The sequence below is a fragment of the Pelophylax lessonae genome, assembly GCF_965119305.1.
Source record: "Pelophylax lessonae genome assembly, chromosome: 5".
Classification (NCBI taxonomy): domain Eukaryota; kingdom Metazoa; phylum Chordata; class Amphibia; order Anura; family Ranidae; genus Pelophylax; species Pelophylax lessonae.
The window spans coordinates 400,983,319-401,001,227 of record NC_138772.1 but is presented as its reverse complement, the minus strand read 5'-3'; the positions used below and the strand labels follow the sequence as shown (position 1 = coordinate 401,001,227).

Here is a 17,909-nt window from a genome sequence, read left to right as displayed (position 1 = left end):
CTGACATTTTTGACATTTTTGGGGGTACCAGTGACATTACTACAGTAATCAGTGCTATAAATATGCACTGTTACTGTAAAAATGACGCTGGCAGGGAAGGGGTTAATTTTATTGGAGAGGGAGTGGTTAATGTATGCCTGGTGCTTACTGACATGTGTGGGGGGAGGTGACTGAGTGACACAGGGACAAAGAAAATAGGTGTTGGGCGCTTCTAACCAAAAAAGAGGAGGGGGGATCCACCACAATAAGAAGGCACAGGGGATGTCCCCCAGTTCTTAGTATGCACTGTCCAAATGGCCAGGTACAAGGCAGCACTGGCGGTAAACTTCGGGAATTCCGCTGGCAGGAGCAAGAGGAAAAACAGGCGCCACTGTATTAAGCCAAAAGATTTATTGCACACGATAACAATAGTAACTTACATTAAAGTAAAAGCCAGTCCATGTAGGAGCATCTCTTTCCGCACTATCCGGCCGTCCACCAGCCCGGAAGTGACGTCGTAGGAAGCTAGTCTGAGGAGCTGGTTTCGCCGGAAGCCGCAATGGAACGCAGGCTACCGGAAATGACGCAACGCGTTTCGGAGCATGCGTACTCGGCTCCTTCTTCAAGCGTGAATGGCCGCCACCTTGAGTCGGGTTTATGTAGGGCAGCCTACGATCGGTTGTCATAGGAATGGTAAACAAGGCGGAGTGATACACAGCGGAAATTGCTACGGAACCAGCCAAACCGATGTATACGCACGGTGCTCATGGTCATACAAGTGGGCTGTTTATTGGATGGCGCATATACATACATATACATGCATGTTTTTATAATATGTTTAAAGTATGTTGTTTAAAAATTGTTGTTTTTTAAAAAAGAAGCCCCAGTTTAAACAGCCCACTTGTATGACCATGAGCACCGTGCGTATACATCGGTTTGGCTGGTCCCGTAGCCATTTCCGCTGTGTATCACTCCACCTTGTTTACCATTCCTATGACAACCGATCCTAGGCTGCCCTACATAAACCCGACTCCAGGTGGCGGCCACTCACGCTTGAAGAAGGAGCCGAGTACGCATGCTCCGAAACGCGTTGCGTCATTTCCGGTAGCCTGCGTTCCATTGCGGCTTCCGGCGAAACCAGCTCCTCGGACTAGCTTCCTACGACGTCACTTCCGGGCTGGTGGACGGCCGGATAGTGCGGAAAGAGATGCTCCTACATGGACTGGCTTTTACTTTAATGTAAGTTACTATTGTTATCGTGTGCAATAAATCTTTTGGCTTAATACAGTGGCGCCTGTTTTTCCTCTTACTTGAGTGACACAGGGACAGGCTATGCTGAACCCTGCAATCTGACCCTGCCTGTCACTTAGGAGATCCGCCCGCTTTGTTTACACAAGCGGGCGGATCTCCAGACTCGATTCCCCGACGATCGGGGAAGAGCGGCGGTGATCACCGCCGCTCCTCCCCTGGCCCGACTCCCGCTGTGACTGAAAACAGCGGGAGCGGGCCTTCGGCGGCGCGTGCGCCGCCCACAAGGGGAGGAGTCCAGCGATGTAGACCTACGATAACGAGCCACATTGCTGCAGTAGCAGCAAGGTGAGCGGGGGTAAAGTGGTTAAAAATGAATGAAATAGCATTTTTTCGGTTTGTGGTGCTCAGATACAGTTAGAACTAAACAGTTAGAACAGCTTCAGATTAGAACTAAAGGCAAAACTTTCGTTTTTTTGTTTTGTATAGGGCAAGGGTGGATAGGGTTATAACCCTTGTCAGCTTTTGGAGGGTTTGTTTGCCATCATTGTCCAATTGGAGAGATTTACCTTCAGGTCCTTGCCCACAGCCACATCATGCAGTGAGAGGAAATTGCTCAATAGTGAGGGAATCCCTGGTTGCTACCAGGGTCACAAAAACGAGTGTCTCCATTGGAAGGCTTCCTGTTCTGGTGACCAACCAAAGTGTGGGATTTTCTTTCACTCTCTCTGTCAGAGATCACAAGACGAATAAAGACAGTGAATCTCTTAATCGGGGCACAGACAGCAATAAAAATCTGGTGTTATAATCCACCTCCACTCTATCCACTGCCCATAGAGGAGAATGGAGGGTTCGATCTGGTCCACCTAAAAAATGGACAGGCGGACCCGATTGTGTGAAAGAGGCCATACCTAAATCTTGGTGTACTTTGTGTATTTATTTTAAATCCATGCAGCAGTACAGTGTGAAAAGTTTCTAATTCTTCCTGTAATAATGACCAGTCACTGCTGCTCTCTGTCCTTATGCAGGGTGACTGGTCTTGTCTCTGTCCCTCCTGTACTTTTCTACAGACAGCCTGTAGTGGGTGGAGCCTGCTGGCCCCTCCCACTGCTCTACTTTGTGTACAGGTGTGTACAACACAGTGATTAAGTTGCTTCTATTTTTTAAAGGTAATATCTGAGTTTTTAAGGGCATTCCGTGCATACACTGTGTGCACAAATAATAGGCAAGTTGTATTTTTGAGGAATAATTTCATTATTGAACAACTACAGTGCTCTTGGTCGACCCAAAATGTTATTAAACCTCAAACCCAAACATTTAAAAGTAAAAGTGAGGTTTTGGCTTTCTTAGGAGAATCATTTTTGGGCAACTATTAGTGTGCAGATTTATTAGGCAACATAGGCTCCTTTCACACTTGCGATCTGAAAGTCACGCAATTTTGCCACGCTTTTGCCTGGCCTTGAAGCAATGCCTGTGTAATCTTGATGTCTATGGACCTCAAGTCGCATTAAAGTCGGACCAAAGTAGTGCAGGGACTACTTTGAAGTCGCACAGATATGAAGGTACTCACTGGAAATCATGGGATACGACTTGTCATGTGACTTTGCAGTCCCAAGTCACAGGACAAGTCACACAAGTGTGAAGGGGTCTAAATGAAAAACAAACATTTTCCCATCTCACTTGTTTATTTTCATCTGTTAACCACTTACCGCAAAGTAACGTATATTTACGTCGGCTGATTTTGCGGGGATATACCGGGGTGATGCCTCTAGCTAGAGGCATCACCCCGGGAACCATTTTTTTAGAGCCGGCGGTAAGCTTTCCGGTGGTAACGACCAATGCGGTCCCACCTGGAGACCCAAGCAGCCAGCCGGCAAGTCCGCCGGCTGGATGGAGTGCCGATCTAAGCTGGACGTGGCTTCAATCGGGTCTCCAATGACGTAACCCGTAACCCGGAGGCGGCGTCCATAACGTCACGTCCGGGTTACTCTGCTGCTAAAGGCGGCAGATTAAAAAAACAAGTGTATTCAAAAATGCCATTTTCAGCGTTTTGAATACATGGAAGTGTAATGGAGGGGACCCTCGATCCCTCCATAAAGAGTACCTGTCACTGCATATTGCTGTCACAAGGAATGTTTACATTGCTTGTGACAGCAATAAAAGTGATCAGATTTTTTTTTTTTTAAAAAACCTGTGATAAAGTTAAAAAAAATAAAAATAAATAGGAAAAAAAAAATTTTAGCCGCCCCCGTCGCCGTTAGCATGTGCACAAAAGAAAACATATATGGAAGTCGGGCCGCAAATTAAATCACTGTTCGAACCACACATGTGAGGTATCGCCGTGATCGCCAGAGCGTGAGCAATAATTTAAAAAAAGAGCTACACTCTAACTCTAAACTGGTAACCGTTAAAAAAAATTTAAAGCGTCGCCTATTGAGATTTTTATTGACCGTTGTTTGTCGCCATTCCACGGGTGTGCGCAATTTTAAACTGTAACATGTTGGGTATCTTTTTACTCGGCATGACATCATCTTTCACAATATATAAAAAAAATGGGCTAACTTTACTGTTTAGTTTTTTTTACCGGTACCCCACCTCCACTTTGTTGGCATCTGAGTCGAAGTGGCGCTCTGTGTCCGTTACTGGTCCAGCCACAGGTTCATCCATCTGGTCTGTCAAGAGTCACTCTCACCTCATCAGTCCATAAAACCTTAGAAAATCTGTCTTCAGATATTTCTTGGCCCAGTCTTGACGATTCAACGTAAGTGTCTTGTTCAGTGTTGGTCGGGTTTCAGCCTTTTTTACCTTTGCCATGTCTCTGAGCACTGAACACCTTGTACTTCTGGGCACTTCAGGTTGCAGTTCTGGAATGATAGCACTGGAGGATAATGGGTTTCTGGTATCTACATGTTTGATTCTTCTCAAATCTTTGGCAGTTAACTTGCGTCTTTTTTTCTTAACATGTTTCTTTTGACCCTGTTGATTTTTGACTTTTTAGTTAGTTAAGTCTCTTTTTTTTTTCCATTTTGCGGGAGGAACAGAAGCTGCCTGATAATTATATACACCTTGATATAGGGTGTTGATATTCTTAGGCCACACTCTCCCTCATTACTCAAATACACATCACCTGATATGCTTAAATCCGATAAGCATTCAAGTTTATACAGCTTGGAGTTAAACGATATGCATAAAAGTTATGATTTGGGCAAAATACTCACTTGCCTAATATTTAAGCACACTGTACAAACTGAATTTACATCCTTTAAGCTGTTGAGGAATACTCTACATCCAAATTAAATTGGGCCAAAAATGTCATAAAGAGCTACATAGGATACTGAATGCTATGTATATCCTGCCTAACACTGATGGCTCTATAGATAAGTGTGATCATTTATGCCTGGGATGAGGTTCAATACAAAAGGGACACAGGGGAAGATATACTAAAACGGGTGGACTCAGAATCTGGTGCAGCTGTGCATGGTAGACAATCAGCTTGTTCAATGACGCTTTGGCAATAAAACCTGGAAGCTTATTGGTTTCTATGCAGAACTGCACCAAAGTTTGCGTGCTCCAGTTTTAGTAAATAACCCCCACAGTTTACTGAGGAAAACACAACCTGTGGGTAACAACAGCATTTGGCAGTGATGCAGATAGAATTTGTTCAGACAATGTCATCAAATTTTTATTACAACAATGAAATTGTCATGTTATTTTAGTACGACAAACCTTTTAGTAGTAAAATGAAGGTGGCGTTTTTTGTATACTAGAAGGTGTCATTATTATTTTACTACAGGCTCATTCATGTATACTCCTGTAGAATGTTGATATGTTTATTTTTTTTTATAAAAGACTAAATGCATTCGGTTTTTATTGCAGTCATCATGCTGTATTCTCACATCAGAAATCTTTGTTTTGGCAGGCCGGAACTACAGCATTGATGGTGGCATCCTATGGAGGACATACCCAGTGTGTTCGGGAACTTGTATTACACGGAGCTGACATAAATATCCAGAGAGAGGTACTGCATCTATGCTCTTTATTAGATTTTGCTCTAACATTCCCATAGACACACTCCTAAACCTTGTGGACATCCTTCCCAAAAGAGTTGAAGCTGTTATAGCTGCAAAGGGTGGGCCAACTCAATATTGAACCCTACGGACTAAGACTGGGATGCCATTAAAGTTCATGTGCGTGTAAAGGCAGGCGTCCCAATAGTTTTGGTAATATAGTGTATAAAACAACAATTATGCAGTTATAAATCATTAAATGCTGAGAGGAGGAGAGAGAAGAATGCGCATAGGGAGGACAGTGTGCTGATGCTCCTTGATTGTCCAAATACAGGCTGAGGTCAGATAGTTGGTCTGGCTGTATTTGCTTAAAGCGGTAGTATACTTCGCTTTTTAACTTTTACCTACAGGTAAGCCTATAAAAAGGCTTACCTGTAGGTAATATTAATATCCCCCAAACCTTCATGGTTTAGGAGATATTCGCCCTGCATGCAGCCACTGACACCAGCGGCACATGCGCTCTGAAGGTCCAGCGGACCTTCAGAGTTCCTTGCCGGCTCATGGCCGGAAAGTGAACTCCCGCGTGCATGCGAGGGAGTGACGTCATTGCGGCTCTGGCCACTCACAGCGCCGGGGCCGCCGAACCCGGAAGAGACGCAGAGGGAAGATGTCAGCTGCCTCAGCGGTGTCCGGGCGACCGTGTCGGAGCTTCGTTTTAAGGTAAGTATTTCATAATGAGCTAATATGCGATACATACTAGCTCATTATGCCTTTGTCCTGCAGGGTTTGTTTCTTTGTTTTTTTAGAGGATACAACCGCTTTAAAGTGATTGTCAACTATCACTTTGAAAAACAACCCATTCAGTTTAAAATAGAAATGAAAGGCAAAACATTTTTGTATAGTTATTTAAAAAAAACATTATAAATACTTTTTTTTCCTTTTTTATAAGTGATCACATTTCGTCTGTTCTCAGCTGCATAAGAGCTGGGGGAGGACAAGCAGCAGCACCCTGAGCTTGCCAGTTAATGTCTGTGCAGCAGGGGCATGTCAGGACAAATCTGATCATTGGAGGAAAGTACATTGAGTTCCCAGCTTAGCTAGAGAACTGACCATGCTGTGCTTTCCTAATTAGTGTGGTCAGTTTCTAATAGGAAAGCAAGGGGACTAGTAGGAACCAGGGATTTCAAATATAGGAAGCAATAAACAGAGAACAGGAGACTCTCATACAAGTACATGGTACAACATGCCGTATCAGAAATATGAATTGTTGGGGTAGCAAACACTTTAACTCCAGTAGAAAATATTAGGTCAACAGCCTGGATTTGTGCTTTAATATGATTATGTAAACTATGAGAATGGGTGGATAGAATTACTATCTTTGGTAGGTTAAAACAGTTCCTATTTATGTGTCTTCACTGAGTGTTTAGCGGTCTGCCTGGAGTTCAGCTTTAAGGGCTGTGCATGATGTCATATGTAGGCATGAATGCAAAGGTCACACTCCCTGCTGATTGCAGAGCTGTAGCTCTTACCAAGTCAAGGGAGTGCCGGACCATTAGAGAGACCCCTGCCTCTGCACAAAAAGGAGAGGCCCTTCCCTGTAGCCTAATGTTTAGGTACTGACATATCTACGGAGCTGAATTAAAACCTGTTTCGCCCATTAAACATTTACAATTTTCAATTTTGCTATACCCTGAATGTATGTTAACTTTTTTTTTTTTTTTTTATATATACAGTGGGTACGGAAAGTATTCAGACCCCCTTAAATTTGTCACTCTTTGTTATATTGCAGCCATTTGCTAAAATCATTTAAGTTACATAGTTACATAGTTACATAGTAGGCGAGGTTGAATAAAGACAATAGTCCATCCAGTTCAACCTGTGTAGGTGTGTGTGACTGTAATCATCTAACATAGCCCTCAATCTCCTGATCCTTGAGATGTAAGTCTAAGAATCTTTTGAAAGTCACCATACTACCCGCAGAAACCACCTCTTGTGGTAGACAATTCCACAATCTTGTAGCCCTAACAGTAAAGAACCCCCCACGTTGCCTGAGGTTAAAACGCTTCTCCTCTAATCGCATTGTATGTCCTCGAGTCCTCATGCAATTCCTTCGAATGAACAGCTTTTCTTCTAAGCTGAGATCCCCATTAAGATATTTATAAATTGCTATCATGTCCCCTCTCAGACGTCTTTTCTCCAGGGAAAATAAATCGAGCGATTGCAGCCGCTCTTCATAGGTAAGGTCCTCCAACCCCCTAATCAGTTTAGTTGCCCTTCTCTGGACTTTCTCCAGCTCCAACACATCCCTCCTGAGGACTGGCGACCAGAACTGGACAGAATACTCCAGATGCGGTCGGACCAGAGTTTTATAAAGTGGAAGGATTATAGTCTTATCTCTGGAATACATCCCTTTCTTTATGCATGCTAATATTCTGTTGGCTTTGGAAGCTGCCGCTTGGCATTGCATGCTGTTGCCTAATCTATCATCAACTAAGACTCCCAAATCTTTCTCCATTTTTGATTCCCCCAAGGGTTCCCCTCCTAACGTGTATTGTGTTTTTATGTTTTTGGTCCCCAAGTGCAAAACCTTACACTTCTCCACATTAAACCTCATTTGCCATGTCGTTGCCCACTCCGTAATTTTGTCCAGGTCATTCTGTAGGATATCTGCTTCATGCTGTGCAGTTATTGCCCTGGCCAATTTTGTGTCATCTGCAAAAACTGATAACGAACTACTGATCCCTTCCTCAATGCTGTTTATGAATAAATTGAACAAGGTTGGTCCCAGGACTGAGCCCTGGGGCACCCCGCTTACTACCTCAGACCAGTCTGAGTATGCGCTGTTTATTACTACCCTTTGGACACGGCCTTTTAGCCAATTCCGTATCCAAGAGCAAACCCTGCTGTCGATACCTGCAGACCTTATTTTATAAATTAAGCGCTTGTGGGGAACTGTATCAAACGCCTTAGCGAAATCCAAGTACACCACATCCACTGGTCTCCCCCTATCTAGCTCACAGCTCACTTCCTCGTAGAATGCTAAGAGATTGGTTTGACAAGAACGCCCATTTGTAAACCCGTGCTGGTTACTACTGATGATGTTGTTGTCTTTAGCATACTCTACGATATAGTCCCTTATCATCCCCTCCAAAAGTTTACATATTATTGATGTCAGACTGACAGGCCTATAATTTCCCGGGATATGTCTCTGGCCCTTTTTGAATATCGGAATCACGTTAGCCTTCCTCCAATCCCCTGGTACATCTCCTGTCCTAATACTGTCAGCAAAGATCAGGAACAGTGGTCTAGATATAACCATACTGAGTTCCTTGAGCACTCTCGGATGTACGCCATCCGGGCCTGGTGATTTGTTTGTGTTAAGTTTATCCAGTCTTTCCCTGATTTCCCCCTCTGTTAGCCATAGTGGCAAGTCCTGTGTATTACTACTAACCATACAGTCATGGTCAGTGTACCCTTCCTTTTCCTGTGTAAAGACTGACGAGAAAAAAGAATTCAGCACGGTTGCTTTTTCAGTGTCCTCTGTAACCATCCTCCCATCATCGTTAATTATGTGTGCAATATGCTCTGCCCTAGTTTTTTTGCTGTTGATATATTTAAAGAATTTCTTTGGGTTTTTTTTACTATCCTCCGCTATTTGTCTCTCAAAGTTGATTTTAGCCATCTTGATTTCGTGTTTACACTTCTTATTTTCCTCCTTGTATTGCTGGAAGGCCGATACTGTGCCCTCTGATTTATATTTCTTGAAGGCCAATTTTTTTCCCCTAATAAGTTTTTTAACGCTACGGTTTAGCCAGCCAGGTTTGGCTTTGTCTCTTCTAAATTTATTCCCCATAGGAATGCACTGCAAGATGCCTTTGCTTAATATTGTTCTAAAGCATTCCCATTTTTCCTCTGTGGTCAGTGATCCCAGGGTTTGGTCCCAGTTTACCCTTTCCATCAATGAGTACAATTTTGGAAAGTCTGCCCTTCTGAAGTTTAGGGTTCTTATGTTCCCCACTTGCCTTTTTATATTGTTATTTATACTAAATGTGATCATCCTGTGATCGCTAGAGCCCAGGTTGTCCTGGACTCCTACCTCCGAGATTATGTCTGGGTCATTAGTGATCAATAGATCCAGGATAGCATTCTCTCTAGTAGGGGAATCCACCAACTGCGACATGTAGTTATCCTGTAAGGTTTCCGTGAATAGCCGGGCCTTATGCGAGTGTGCAGTCCCCTCTTCCCAGTCAATGTCGGGATAATTGAAGTCCCCCAATATGATGACTGATCCTAGTTTTGCCGCTTTACCTATTAGTGCTAAAAATTCCAGCTCTACCTCCTCCCCTTGGTTAGGTGGCCTATAGCAAACCCCCACAACTACTTTTCCCTTATCTTCTTCCCTATCGAGTTCAACCCACACAGATTCTAAATCCATGCTCATCCCATCCGTAATGTCACTCCTTTCTAGCACCTTTATATTGTTCTTGACATAGAGACATACCCCTCCCCCTCTTTTACCAACCCTGTCCTTCCGGTACACCGAATACCCTTGGATATTGGCCAGCCAGTCATGTGAGGGGTCGAACCAAGTCTCCGCTATTCCCACAAGGTCTATGTCTTCCTCATGTACTAACATTTCCAACTCATCCATCTTATTAGCTAGGCTCCTGGCATTAGCATATACCCCTCTTAGTTTTACAGAAGTTAAACGTGATTGGCGGTTTTGTTTATTTCTGTTTGGTCTGCTGTTCTCCCGCACAGACCCGCCAATTGATGTTGTTGACCTACTGTCGCTGTTGACCCTACAACTGCCTTCAGTCCTCTGCTCCCTCCTGACTGATTCTACTTCTGAGCCCTCCCCCCCGTCTCCTAGTTTAAAAGCCCCTCCAACTCGGTGGCCATCTTTCTCCCCAAAAGAGCTGTACCGTCCCCATTAAGGTGCAGCCCATCCTTACTAAAGAGCCGGTAGCCGACTGAGAAGTCAGCCCAGTTCTCCAGGAACCCAAACCCCTCCTTCCTACACCAATTCCTCAGCCACTTGTTAACTTCCCTAAGCTCCTTCTGCCTCTCCTGTGTGGCTCGAGGTACAGGCAGTATTTCAGAGAAAACCACCTTGGAGGTCCTTTTCCTCAATCTATTACCTAAGTCCCTGAAATCGTTCTTAAGGATCCTCCACCTACCTTTAACTTTGTCATTAGTGCCCACATGCACCATGACCGCTGGGTCATCCCCAGCCCCGCCCAACAATCTGTCTGCCAGATCTGCGATGTGCCGAACTCGGGCGCCCGGTAAACAACAAACTGTTCGGTTCACGAGATCTTTTTTACAGATTTCCCTCTCTGTCCTCTTGATAATTGAGTCCCCAACTACCACAACCTGTCTAACCTTTCCTGCGTTACGGCCCCCCTTCTTCCTGGAGCCGCCCCTCCCCTGGCAGCTGGGGGAGGGTGCATGCTCCAGCTCTGCCACCCCTGAGTTGATATCCCCCTCAACCTGCAACTCAGCAAACATGTTAGGGTCTACCAACTCAGGACTGGCCTCCCTGACTCTCCTCCCCCTAACATTCCTAACAGTCACCCAGCTGCGTACCTCTGCTTCTTGCGTCTCCTCTGTTCCTCCCTCCTCTATGCTGACCCCTGCCAGCGCCTGATGGGTAATGTCCAAGCTCCTTTTCAGGTTGTAGATGCCACGCAGTGTTGTCACTGTGTTCTCTAGATCCACGATGTGGGCTTCCAGAGCAACAAGTCGCTCACATCTTGCACAGCAGTATTCGTCCTCGATTGTTTCATCAAGGAACGCATACATGCCGCAAGAAGTGCACTGAGTGGCATCCCCAATCCTGTCGGACATTATTACCCACTACTCTATGGGGATAATATTAACGACCTGCTCTTCCTTACCTACACTACCTCTAACTTCCCTGGTACAAAACCTGGGGTACCCACCAGTCGCTAATACCCTCACCAGTCACTAGATACTCACCAGTCGCAAGATACTCACCAGTCGCAAGGATACTCACCAGTCGCAAGGATACTCACCAGTCGCAAGGATACTCACCAGTCGCAAAGATACTCACCAGTCGCAAAGATACTCACCAGTCGCAAGCTACTTCACCAGTCGCAAGGGTACTCACCAGTGCAAGGATACTCACCAGTCGCAAGGATACTCACCAGTCGCAAGGATACTCACCCGTCGCAAGGATACTCACCCGTCGCAAGATACTCACCAGTCGCAAGGATACTCACCAGTCGCAAAGATACTCACCAGTCGCAAAGATACTCACCAGTCGCAAAGATACTCACCAGTCGCAAGGACACTCACCAGTCGCAAGGACACTCACCAGTCGCAAAGATACTTCCAGTCGCAAGGATACTCACCAGTCGCAAGATACTCACCAGTCGCAAGTTACTTCACCAGTCGCAAGGATACTCACCAGTGCAAGGATATTCACCAGTTGCAAGGATACTCACCAGTTGCAAGGATACTCACCCGTCACAAGGTACTCACCAGTCGCAAGGATACGCAAGTTCATTCTTCTTCCTCATGAATGTACACATAGCACCCCATACTGACAGAAAAACACAGAATTGTTGACATTGTTGCAGATTTATTAAAAAAAGAAAAACTGAAATATCACATGGTCCTAAGTATTCAGACCCTTTGCTCAGTATTTAGTAGAAGCCCCCTTTTGATCTAATACAGCCAGGAGTCTTTTTGGGAAAGATGCAACAAGTCTTTCACACCTGGATTTGGGGATCCTCTGCCATTCCTCCTTGCAGATCCTCTCCAGTTCTGTCAGGTTGGATGGTAAACGTTGGTGGACAGCCATTTTTAGGTCTCTCCAGAGATGCTCAATTGGGTTTAAGTCAGGGCTCTGGCTGGGCCATTCAAGAACAGTCACGGAGTTGTTGTGAAGCCACTCCTTCGTTATTTTAGCTGTGTGCTTAGGGTCATTCTCTTGTTGGAAGGTAAACCTTCGGCCCAGTCTGAGGTCCAGAGCACTCTGGAGAAGGTTTTTGTCCAGGATATCCCTGTACTTGGCCGCATTCATCTTTCCCTGGATTGCAACCAGTCGTCCTGTCCCTGCAGCTGAAAAACACCCCCACAGCATGATGCTGCCACCACCATGCTTCACTGTTGGGACTGTATTGGACAGGTGATGAGCAGTGCCTGGTTTTCTCCACACATACCGCTTAGAATTAAGGCCAAAAAGTTCTATTTTGGTCTCATCAGACCAGAGAATCTTATTTCTCACCATCTTGGAGTCCTTCAGGTGTTTTTTAGCAAACTCCATGCGGGCTTTCATGTGTCTTACACTGAGGAGAGGCTTCCGTCGGGCCACTCTGCCATAAAGCCCCGACTGGTGGAGGGCTGCAGTGATGGTTGACTTTCTACAACTTTCTCCCATCTCCTGACTGCATCTCTGGAGCTCAGCCACAGTGATCTTTGGGTTCTTCTTTACCTCTCTCACCAAGGCTCTTCTCCCCCGATAGCTCAGTTTGGCCGGACGGCCAGCTCTAGGAAGGGTTCTGGTCGTCCCAAACGTCTTCCATTTGAGGATTATGGAGGCCGCTGTGCTCTTAGGAACCTTAAGTGCAGCAGAAATCTTTTTGTAACCTTGGCCAGATCTGTGCCTTGCCACAATTCTGTCTCTGAGCTCTTCAGGCAGTTCCTTTGACCTCATGATTCTCATTTGCTCTGACATGCATTGTGATCTGGAAGGTCTTATATAGACAGGTGTGTGGCTTTCCTAATCAAGTCCAATCAGTATAATCAAACACAGCTGGACTCAGAGGAAGGTGTAGAACCATCTCAAGGATGATCAGAAGAAATGGAAAGCACCTGAGTTAAATATATGAGTGTCACAGCAAAGGGTCTGAATACTTAGGACCATGTGATATTTCAGTTTTTCTTTTTTAATAAATCTGCAACAATGTCAACAATTCTGTGTTTTTCTGTCAGTATGGGGTGCTATGTGTACATTCATGAGGAAGAAGAATGAACTTAAATGATTTTAGCAAATGGCTGCAATATAACAAAGAGTGAAAAATTTAAGGGGGTCTGAATACTTTCCGTACCCACTGTATATATATATATACCAAATCTCAATAGAGCTTTAAGTTATTTTAACTGAATTTTACCCATTGATTTATCTGAATGTGCAGCTAAAAATACATTTTTACCAGTGAAATTTGTAACAGTGCCGCACTGAACTATTTATTGGGAATGAGTACTGGCCCACTTTGCTATGTTGTCTGGTGGTTGAAAGGTGCTAGTGCTTTAATTGTTGAGTTGATACTGTCTAAAAACTTAATAGTAAGTTGATTAATGATAATGTTAGTTTTGGTCCATAGGAAGAACTGTGTTTTTTTAACTGTGCCAAAAGTCAAGAGACCAGAATCTGCTTCAAAAGATAGGCCTAGGCAGAACATTTAAAGCAGGGCCTCAAGTTGGTAACATGTCTTGTAGTCACATGCCACCCGGAGGTCTCATGATTTTAGTATGGCACAGAAAGGTACTATGCTGTCATTCTGCCTCTAAAGGTGCTGATCTCAGGGCAAGTATTCTCCTCCAGGGCACATGAGACATGGTGGCAGCAGAAGTGGCATTATCATAGCAATAGTATTGTTGTTCCACCACCACAGTCCATAGAAGCTGTTACCCAGATCAGATCCAAGACTTAAAGCGTTAGTTGCCCCAACACTTCATATTCCTGATATGTGCCGGCTATACCATGTACTTGAGAAAAGTCTCCTGTTCTCTTTGTATTGCTTCCTTTATGTGAAATCCCTGGTGTTCCTGCTAGTTTACTTGCTTTCCTATTAAAAACTGACCACACTAAGCAGTAGAACACAGTGTGGTCAGTTCTCTAGCTATGCTGGGAACTCAGTGTACTCTCCTTCATTGTTGAGACTTGCCCTGACAGCCCCCCCCCCCCACCCCCCGCTGCACAGATATTCACTGGCAAGATCAGTGTGCTGCTGCTTCTCTCCCCCCCCCAGCACTTATGCAGCTGAGAACAGAGGATATGTGATCACGTCACGTATAAAAAGGGGGGAAAAGGTATTTATCTTTCTTTCTTTTTTTGTATCTGTAAAAAAATGTTTTGCCTTTCATTTCTATTTTAAACTGAATGGGTTTTTTTTACAAGGGGGTGGTTTACAATCACTTTAATTCTTGATTTGGAAATGAAATATAAAAGGTAAAGGATGAAGGCTTGCTACAGGTTAAAAAAAAATTCTCTTTTCAAGCTTAAAGCGTAACTGCACTTTTGTTGAGAAAAAAGCATTCCCCTCTGGGTGATCTATGTACATTACAAGGATTTTAACAAACTTTGTTGCAGATTCCTACCTTTTGTTATTCTGAAGAAATCATTATTTGTTCCTCTGTGCCTCTTTGCTGAGTGGGTCAAATGGGAGTGGTTTCATAATTATCTATCAGCTGTGGCAGCTGCAGAGCTCTAATAAGGAAAGCTGCTGGGCCTGCATCCCTTTAGATGTGTTGCTATTGGAAGTATCTCACCAAAAATGACATTTTTGTTGCAGGGGATGCCAGAAATCTGACTTGTATCTTAGGCAGACTTCTGGGAAAATTGGTGAGCCAATCACACAAGCAGGAAATTATGTTTCTGGGGTGTGGTCAGTACACATTCTGTGTACAGAACACCTCCAGGTAGCCATATTGCATTGCATTGCATTTTCAGAAAATTACAGCAGCTGGAGATTGAAAAGGAAAGGTAATTTTTAATAACATTCAATTACAATATGGTTTGTGTCGCAATTGTATACGCTATATTGTTTTTCTTTATTTGCTATTTTTTTTTCCCCACGAAAGTGGAGTTACCCTTTAAGAAGGCTAAATCCTTTGTATTATGTTCCCTTTACAGTTGTCCCCAGCCTTCAAATTTGTTATGTCGGTTTTCTCTTCCAGAGTGGAGCTACTGCCCTGTTTTTTGCTGCTCAACAAGGTCACAATGATATAGTGAAGTTCCTTTTCGAATTTGGAGCCTCTACAGAATTTATTACAAGAGTAAGTGATAGGTATTCAAATATCAAATACATGCAAAACATCAATGCTTTGTAATTTATAAATAATAAAAAGCACACAAACCCGAAGCACCATAATCTATACAATGTATAAATAACAGGTTTCCAAAAAAAACGAATCTAAACAATTCTGTAAAATTTAAAATTTATAGCTTCGTGTCTATTTTGTAAACAGATTTGTGCAATCTGTGGAGAATCCTACAATTCATGAAAATCTGTGATTCACTAAAAAAAAGTGAGAATGCATTGGACATTGGGATCTCAGCTAGCTTGATAGTCATAGGAGGATGAACCTGGGTGGGGACACGAGGCTATAGGAAAGAATATGCCAGAAACTGCCATTAGAACAGTAATAAACACCCGCAAGGACAAATTGTAATGGAATGCTGAATGAGAGATAAAAATAATTTTATAGGCCAACTAGGAGGTCAGGATTCTTCATAATCTTATCATATTCCTAAATGAGGGGGCCAGAAAATACAGCTGGAATAGAATTTAATACAATTAGAATAGAGCTAAAGGACCCATTCCCACCAATGCATGTAAGCAGTAGAACACATTTAGTAATGCACTAAACTGCAACACATAGTTGTGAACCAGCCACAAGAAAAAAATAGAATCTGTGCTTGAAATGCATTTTCATCCAGTAAAAAATCGTGTGTTTTACTGCATGGACACAGACCTAAATGTCCTGATTTTTTTTTTTTAAGATAAAGAATGTATTAAACTTTGACCACAGAGATAAGTTATTAACCACTTAAGCCCCGGAAGATTTGGCTGCTCAAAGACCAATCCCTATTTTGCGATTTGGCACTGACTTTAACAGACAATTGCGCGGTCGTGCGACGCTGTACCCAAATTAAATTGACGTCCTTTTTTCCCACAAACAGAGCTTTCTTTTGGTGGTATTTGATCACGTGTGCAATTTTTATTTTTTGCGCTATAAACAAAAAAAGAGCGACAATTTTGAAAAAAATAACAATATTTTTCACATTTTTTTATATGAAATTCTCAAAAAAAAATGTAAAAATCTAAATTTTTTAACATTTTAGGCCAATTTGTTTTCTGCTACATATTTTTGGTAAAAAAAATCGCAATAAGCGTATTTTAATTGGTTTGCGCAAAAGTTTTTGCGTTTACTAACTACGGGAAAGATTTATGTAATTTTTATTGTTTTTTTTTAACTAGTAATGGTGGCGATCTGCGATTTTTTTTTTTTGCGGGACTGCGACAATGCGGCGGACAGATCGGACCCCTGACTGACATTTTTTACACTTTTGGGAGTACCAGTGACATTATTACAGCAATCAGTGCTATAAATATGCACTGTTACTGTAAAAATGACACTGGCAGGGAAGGGGTTAACTTTATTGGTGATCAGTGGGTTAAATGTGTCCCTAGGGGCATGATTCTAACTGTGGGGGGGGGGGGCGTGGCTTGTGATGTAACCACAGAGACATACGATCCTACATAGCAGGATTGCATAGCCTCTGTGATTACATCAGGGAGAATGACAGACGGCTGTGTTTACATCAGCCGTCCGTCCTTCTGCCTCTCCTGTGGAAGATCCCGAGTGGCCGGCAGACATCAGAGCCGCGGTCACACGCGATGGGAAGGCATGGAACGAGCAGGGGCAGGAGCGCGCCTCCGGCGGGACGCACTCGACCCTACAGGCTCCTGGGCGAGCGACGTAGGTCTATGTCGCTTTGCCCAGGAGCGGCTGTCTGCCGCTGTAAAGTCGTGCGGCGGTCGGCAAGTGGTTAATATTATGATTCAGGATTTATATAGCGGCAACAGTTTACGCAGTGTTTACAAAATGAAGGCAGACAATACAATTACAATACGATTCATTACAAGAGAAATGAATCAGAGGGCCCTGCTCGTTAAAATTTATAATCAGATTTGCATTAGGATATAAAAAGTATTAATTAAAAAAAAAAAAAAAAAAAAAAGGAAGTTTGCATATAGTAAAATAACAGTTAAAAAAAGAATGCCACTTAAACAAAGTTTTTCAGTATACACTTAATTAGTTACATGATTGAATAGCTGGTTTATAAAAGCTATAATAAAGGAAAAAGCAGAGTAAAGGTGTCACCCAGAAATATAAAACATTGAATCTTGTTTTCATTTTTCATTTTTTTTGCTTTAGGGATCTTTCACACGGCCGCTCCGTGTGAAAGCTCCGCTGCGGGACTTTTTTTTTTTTTTCTCACGGAGCGGATGACACTTGTGTCATCCGCTCCGTAAGTCCGCATATCATCCCATCCGTTTGCGGATGATATGCGGACATAATGTAAGTCTATGGGGATTGCGGATGTCAGCGGGTGACACCGCTGACATCCGATTTTCCTTCCTTTCTGTTTTTTGAACGGAGCAAAAATAGGGTTCTGTTCCGTTCCAAAAAACGGAACAGAACTGAAAGGAAGAAAATCGGATGTCAGCAGATGGTATTCCGCTGACATCCGCAATGCCATAGACTTACATTATGTCCGCAAATCATCCGCAAAAAAATAGGATGATTTGCGGACACACGGAACGGCCGTGTGAAAGAGCCCTAGCAGACACCAAATCCTAAATTATATGTTCCCAGAAGAAGCTCCATGCAGAACTCCCACTTTTCATTTTATTA

General features: G+C 43.5%; 1 protein-coding gene across 1 annotated transcript in view; it reads left to right on the top strand.

The window, feature by feature from the left end:
* The window catches only part of ANKRD29 (ankyrin repeat domain 29), a 91,557-nt gene that overhangs the window by 18,483 nt on the left and 55,165 nt on the right, over nucleotides 1-17,909 (top strand). The window contains exons 3-4 of the mRNA XM_082258104.1: nucleotides 5,147-5,245; nucleotides 15,165-15,263. Of these exons, the coding sequence (XP_082114230.1) occupies nucleotides 5,147-5,245; nucleotides 15,165-15,263 (198 nt within the window). The remainder of the gene's footprint in view (nucleotides 1-5,146; nucleotides 5,246-15,164; nucleotides 15,264-17,909) is intronic.